The sequence below is a fragment of the Herpailurus yagouaroundi genome, unplaced genomic scaffold (genome assembly GCF_014898765.1).
Source record: "Herpailurus yagouaroundi ecotype Mexico unplaced genomic scaffold, PumYag 139, whole genome shotgun sequence".
Lineage (NCBI taxonomy): Eukaryota > Metazoa > Chordata > Mammalia > Carnivora > Felidae > Herpailurus > Herpailurus yagouaroundi.
The window spans coordinates 44,447,741-44,455,102 of NW_024412394.1; the positions used below are offsets into that span (position 1 = coordinate 44,447,741).

Consider the following 7,362-nt stretch of genomic DNA (forward strand, 5'->3'; position numbering starts at 1 on the left):
CTCCAGCTAGGTGACTACTGTCAAAAACTGGGCTCCGAACTTCTCCTATGGTCCAACCCCTGTATATCTTACTTAAAAACAACAAATATGAATCTATTATTTGGTAAGATCTGAATTACATAGCCTTTGGGGCCTTAAAGAAAATCTTAATAAAGCCTTCTGCCTTTGGACATCCTAATTATCAGCTCCTCTTTTCCTTTTTGCATATGAGAAGGGAATGCCTTTGAAGTACTCACCCCAAAATATGGAAGCTGTCATCAACCCATGGGATATTATAGCCAACAACCGGACACTGTGGCACGGGGATAACCCCCTTGCCTCAGAGCCTGCCCTTTTGGATAAGGCCACTGAAGACATAATCATGGGAACCCCTTTAACCACCCTTGTGCCCCATGCAAAAGCCCCTCTGAATCCTTACCACACTCAACACCTTTTGGCCAGCTATCTCACCTCCTATGAAATCCTCCTCGCTGCTCCTCAGTAACTCCTCCTCACTGTAATAACCTTGACCCTGCTATTCTACTCTCTTTATCTTTCTGATAAAACCTCTCACCACCACTTGATGTGGACAGATCACCTTTTGACTATCCATGACAATTAATAGATAATCCTAACCAATGCAGATTTTTCATGGTTTACTGATGGGTCTTATTTAAAGAATGAAAATGGTATTGCCCTGGGTATGCAATTGCAACACCTTTTGAAATCATCAAGGCAGCACCTTTACCTTTGGCTACTTCGACCCAACAGGCTGAATTATATGCTCTTACTCAGACTTGTACTTTAGCCAAGGGTAAAACTGAAAATATTTAAATTGACCATATGTCCTTCAGGCAGCCCATGACTTTGGGATATTATAGAAACAGCCAACTTTCCTTACTTCTAATGGGAATAAAATTAAAAATGGCTCTTATGTCCTGAATTTACTAGATGTCAAATTTTTGCCAACTGCCCTGGCTACTATTAAGGCTCCTGTGCATTCCAGACTTGACTCCCTGGAAGCCAAAGGAAACTACCTTGCTGATGTTTCCATTAAAGACGCTGCTCTTAAAGGAACCAATAACCAATCCTCTGTCATGGTCCTAAGAGATGTTGCCTCAAATGATAATCTAGAAAAACTGACAAGATATATCCAAAAATTAGCCCCAGAGAGGGAAAAACTATATTGGAAATCTAGTAATTGCTGGTTTGATAAAAAGAGAGAACTCTATCTTGAGCCAAATAATAACCCAGTCCTGCCAGACACTCTAAAATCTCTTTACTAACCATTGTACAAGCATTAATTATTGCTCTCCCGATAAGATGGTAGGCTTTATGAATCAATTCTGGTACATAAATATTAACAAGCCCACAAAAGTGCCTACTTTGCTTGTTCTACCTGTCCAAAACACAACTCTGGGAAACCCATCCACACCACCCACTGGCATTTTAAGTTGCCCAATAGTCCATTCGAAGTTCAGCTCCTTTCCCGTGAATATAAATGTTTTGGTCATGGTTTGTTTTCTCACTGAACTGAAGCTTTCCCTTGCAGAGAGGGTATGGCCCCTTCTGTAGCTAAAATCCTATTAGAAAAGAGTATTCCTACCTAAGGAGGACTTCTCAAGCTTCAAAGTTATCAAGGCATTTACTTCACTGGTCAAGTTTGTCAATAGGTCTGTGCTGTTTGGCCGGTTCTAGAGCACTATCTATGCTCACAGCCTTCAATCCTCTGGGCTAGTGCAATGCACTAACAGCACCATTAAGACTCAACTAGCAAAATTTGTGGAAACCCTTCAACTAACTTGGCCAAAAGCACTGTGATTGGGTCTTTCTAAATCTGCGATCCATCCCCTTTGTAACTCATTAACGCTGACCCTTTAAGACAGTCACAGAGCACCTGATGCACCTGGCTCCTGCCTCGTCTGATCCACAGCTGATAAAAGGAGATATACTCCAATATTGTAAAGGCCTGATTCCTTCTGTTGAGAATAATCATGCTTTAGTAAAACTGTCCTCATGGCTTACTCCCGGGAGACAAAGCCTTAAGCACCACGACTCACAACCCAGAGATTTTGTCTACTGCAAGACACATCAAAAAGTTCTCTCTTCAACCTCACTGGAGGGGCCCTATCAGGTACTGTTAACCAACCCTTGTGCCACCAACTTTCAAGAAATAGACTCCTGACTCACATGTCACATCTAAAGACAGCACTAAATCCAGGCTGGACCTGCATACCAATTGGTGACCTGCAAGTAGTTTCCAAGAATTAAAGCAGACATCTGATAAAGACGACCTTACCGACATGACTGAAGCAGGCTTGCATACCTTTTCTCGCTGTTATTTCTTACTCTATTTATCCCTCTTCCATGGACAGATATTGCTCTTATTCACATTTTCCAATAACTGGTTGTTGGATTTGTCACCAGAAACCTCGATCGAGTCCATAGGAACAGGGATACCTTAGTTCACCCTAAAAGCAATTTCACTGGAATCCCAATTGCCACTCATGCCTAAACTGTTGCCCAGGTCCCTTTTATAGGTTAGAATATTAAATCCACACATACTTGTTCCCTGCCTCAATTTAACCCAACCCTGGGTAGGAGAAATGAAATCCCTTGAATACATATATAAAACACATTGTAAAAGAGCCAAAGTAGGACCATTTGTAAGCTGGCTGTCATACCTATATATTTAGGAAGACTTTTAGTATGTGATAGCATTGAGTCTTGGTTGAATAATGCTAATGCCTTTATACCCACAAATGGGTCCACAAATGCTAATTCTTCTGAGGGAGCCCCATGTGCAGCTCCTGGTTATTCTTCTATACACGAAGGTTTTGGTAATGGCCCCGATGCTTGAGCAATTCATCGCCTTGACAGCTGAAGGATAAAAGGACAATGTGCTCTTGCTATATTCACTGTTCTGCTTTTGCTTCATAACTAGCAGCTTCCCACTGGTCCACCTCACTAAACCTTCATGGCAACCTTGAATGAGAACTTCCAAGAGGCATATACAACTCCAGGTTTGCCTCCATAGAGAGAGCCTTTCTCCCTTCAGTAGAGCAAGTACTAAAAGACACAATTAGAAATCTCTCCTTAAATTAGGAGATCTGGTCAGTTCTATAGCCCAAGCAGAAGCAGCCCAACAATGATCATTCAACTCACTGGCTAAAGTAGTTTTAGACAATCACAGAGTTCGCATTACTCTGCTGAGTAAGGATGCGTCTGTGTGACAGACACCACCTACTGCACATGGATAAACTACTCTGGAAAAGCAGAAACCCAATTGCACAAAATTAGGGAATAAGCACATTAACTACAACAAATTTCACATGATTCTCAAAGATCTTTTATTTAGCTGGCTACCTTCAGGCCTAGGGTCATGGTTCAGAACCAGTACACAATTTGGAATTGTCATGTTTCTTTTAGTTACGTTTTGTATAGTAATTTTTAAGTTTTGCACGTGTTGGTCGTCAAACTTTTATAGAAACCATGTACCCAATAAGGTGATGCTAGCTCAACACTTCAAGATGATCTCCAACATGTATGACCTCAACAAGATACAGATATAGATATAGACTTTGGATAGGAAATGCCTGAGAGTTTTCCTTCCTAAGCTTGTTATTCAGATATGGTCTTAAATGGGTTCTAACTGCCATATGCTTTCTCTCTGGTGGGACGTGACACCCAGAAAAGGTCCTTCCTGGCACGGAGAGGCACAGATGACGTATTTCTTGGTCAGTGATGCTTTTGAGGAAAGATCTGGATCCAAAGGGAAAAATATGAAACTAAATAAAGGAAACTACATTTTAAAAAGTCAGGAGGCCAGAAGGGGGAGCTCTCATGCCCTATCAACTCATCAATTTCAGACCCCAAAAGGAAGAAATGTACCTTGCATTTTCCAACAGGGGGAATAATGAATTTCTCCAGGCCTAGCAATTAGATCAGCCAACAAGAAAATACAGTGACTACTTTTTTCCTCCAATGGACTTTCATTCAAAGCATCCTCTCCCACCTTTCTCCTCGTTTTCTCTATAAAGGTACTAGTTCTTCTCCTTTGATCTCAGGACTTGCCTATAGTTTTGCCATAGCCTGCAAGGTCTGAAATGCAGTTCCTCTGCCATTAAAAAATAAATCCATTTTGCTGGTAAAATAACTTGGCTGTTTTATTTTCAACGTGGTCAAACTGCATAGTAGAGGAGAAAGAATTGGAAGGATGAATTTCTTGTGACACAAATTTACAATACAGCTTTTAAAATGATAAACTTACCTCTTTCATGAACTTTTCAAACTCTTCATCCAGCTCTTCTTTGGAATAGTGAGCCATAATCAATAATTTTCACTTCCCAAAGTAAACATTCCAAAGTATTTACAACACTGGAAACACTAAATAACAAGAGATAAATATTCTTTGAGGAAATTCACAACACATCATAAGAACAACCAAACTTAAACCTCAGACATTTCTCTTACGATTTAGCATATATGCACAGTTATTGACCAATAACCTGGACAAAAGATTCCAAATTCATGAATAAAACTGCTTTGGAAAAGCAGCTTTCACAGTTTGCTTTGTATTCAGGGTCCAAGATTACATTTTCATTGTTAACATCCAAGTGTTAAAGGGTGACCACAATATTTCCTAACTCTATGGTGTGTGTGTTACATAACATTCCTGAAACAAAGCAGGTCCTCTCAAGGAATCTTTCAAAAATTTAGTATAAATGAGCAAATTCAAAAGACCGTTTCTTTTTTGCAAAGCACAGGACAGTACGTGCTGCCTTGTCATTCAGCTAGTTACCAGTCCCTAGTAATAGTTTTGCAAGACAGACTGTTTCCAGATACAGACAAAATGCAATTCATTACGGTTCAAATCTACCTAAGATAAAGTTAATGAAGTATCCAAATTAGAACATATTACGTTTCTTTTGGAGCGTGGGAAGGCCAACAAAACTATACAATAGTGACTCGTGGAGCAAAGCTCTCTCTGTCCCTCTAATGAACCCAACCAACTTTCAAATCTGTCCCAGTTTCGGGGCCTTCTTGAGGCTGCTCAAACCGCAGCTTCATTTTCCAGAAGCGGTGGAGGGGGGCTCTGTGTGTGAACACCCTGGACAATATTTTGCCCAATCTGCAGAATGACACCTCCCTGACTCATTAGCATTTCTGATCAGTTGAGGATGTGTGCGGTTAAGGTCTTAGCCCCAAGATCTCGGTCGGAGACGGATCCTCTCAAACGGGCTCCGTTCGGTGGGGCCCTGCTCCAGGAAGCGCGGGTTCCTGAGTGGCGAGAAGACAAAGACGCACTTGAAGTAGAGTGTGGGCGGAGGAGGGGAGTGACCTGGGAAACTAAAGCCCTGGGAAGGGGGTCTGAGGACAGTCTCGGTTAGAGTCAACCGAGTGGGAAACAAGTGTCTACGCCTCACCTACCTCGGTCTCTGAATTCCGCGCTTTCCCGGAAGGTCTGCGGGGCTCAACAGTTACCAGGGTAACACACTTCTGCCGCCTGGCTCTGGAGTCACATGACCCGAGCTGGTCACGTGGCTTGTGGACTCCACGGAATAGAGGTTAGTGTCTTTTTTGCTCTACGAGCGAAAGTAGGAATTGCTGCGGCTCAGGATAATCCGGACGTAAGAGCCGTCGTTGCCGCACCAACAGAGAATGCACAGATTTGCTGCGCTCCTTGGGAAAGTGGACGGCACGAGCAGGTCACGAGATCCGGAACACTGGCATGCTGGGTGTTGTAGGCCCAGCCCGTGGCTTCCTGGGAAATGCAGTTTAGCTCCCCTAGTCCTGTATTTCCGCAAGTCTCGACTCTTCCTAACCTTCCCGCCCTTGTGGTTTCGGCTCTGTTTTCCAAGCGGAAGTTTTGAAAAACATAATAACAGTTTATTGGATTCTTCCACGTGCAAACCGCTGAGTGGGCATTGTAAGAGAAACTCAGATCTGTGAGAAAGCATACTGTTATCAGGTTAGGGGCTCTGTTCCACCATCTAGTGGGCAAGAAATTGAAAATACGCATACACGTCCCAACCCGCTACTGGTTCCCGAGCCTCTCTGGTGTCCCTCTGCCCCTCCCTTATTTCCACTCTATAGTGGCCTCTTACAATTACTGTCTTGGATTTTAAACCCCTCCCCCCCCCCACCCCCCCGTTCTTGCTCTAAAACACACACGTACACGTACACGCACAAGTTGGAGTTTCAGAGGACCGTTTGGGATCCTGAAAGTAAAATCAACAACAGTTGAAAGGATTGCCACTGGCAGACATAGGCTAAGGATGTCATTATCACCAGTCTAAACTTTTCATTCAGCAAGTGTTTATTGTGATACAAATGTATACATGCCAGGAGCTGTGCCCTCAGATAAAGATTTGAATAATAATAGAGATTTTTTAAAGCTACTATTTATTGAACATGTAGGTTGATAGGAACTGTACGAGCATTATTTCACTTAATCGTTATACTCTCCAAGTCAATTCACTTTAGCTTATATTTTTATTTCTAATATGTACTAAATGAACAAATGATCATAGTCCCTACCCTAATAGAGTCTTTGGTCTAATGGAACTGATAGACAAGTGATCAGACAATTCCAATTCTGTATGACAACAGCAATGATAGACATAGGGTGCAGTTAGAAGATGTTAAAGGTCTCCTCACCCCCTGGAAGGTTCGACAAGGTTTTCTAGAGGAAATGAAGTTTAAAATGAAACCTAGACGATCAGAGGGGTAAGTAGAAGGTAGCAAGGGTTGGTGAAAAGAGGCAGTATTCAGTCTGAAGGAATCCATTTAAAAACATGCACAAGGTCACTATGAAGTTATTATCCTCATTTTATAGACGAGAAAATTGAAGCAGACAGGTTAAAAGACTGCTCAAAGTAATAATGCCTAACCAGAATTCAAGACTTGTTTTCACTTCCTTTCTTATCCAGCTTCCATTCTATCATCCTTCCAAAGGCCTTTTGCAAATACTTTCAACTACTTTGCCTCAGAGCACTTAGAGCATGCCTATCCAAAGAAACACCTGCTCTGGAGCCATTGAATATAGCTCAAGAAAATCACCCAACAGGTTTGACTATATCCAGTTCTCCAAGGCATCTCAACTTTTTGGAGTATAAACCTGAAGTTATTTTATTTTTAATGATCACTCTTTTAAAACAGTGCTGTGTTGAATACCTCTATCCCTATCCCTTTTCTTACTGACTTAGACAAATTTTAGATTCCATAACTTTATAGTAATTTCTAGATATTAAAACTAGCCAGTATAGTTTAAAACTGAAATCTCTTAACTAATTCATAGTTGTCTCTATATTTGGAGAGGGTTGGAATGGATAGAGGGCATGATGCATTTAAAAAAATTTTTTTTTGTTGTTAATGTTTATT

General features: G+C 41.5%; 1 protein-coding gene across 4 annotated transcripts in view; it reads right to left on the reverse strand.

Moving 5' to 3' along the window:
* CEP162 (centrosomal protein 162) overlaps nt 1–5,678 on the reverse strand; it is a 124,704-nt gene extending 119,026 nt beyond the window's left edge. For 3 of the 4 annotated variants that reach the window (XM_040474085.1, XM_040474083.1, XM_040474082.1), the window contains exons 1-2: nt 5,410–5,677; nt 4,250–4,365 (exon numbers count right to left, since the gene is read on the reverse strand). In XM_040474085.1, the coding sequence (XP_040330019.1) occupies nt 4,250–4,306 (57 nt within the window). In that variant the 5' untranslated portion in view covers nt 4,307–4,365; nt 5,410–5,677. Of the gene's footprint in view, nt 1–4,249; nt 4,366–5,409 lie in introns of all 4 variants that reach the window. The other variant, XM_040474084.1, reaches the window with a different exon arrangement.
* Nucleotides 5,679–7,362: the final 1,684 nt, after the last annotated feature.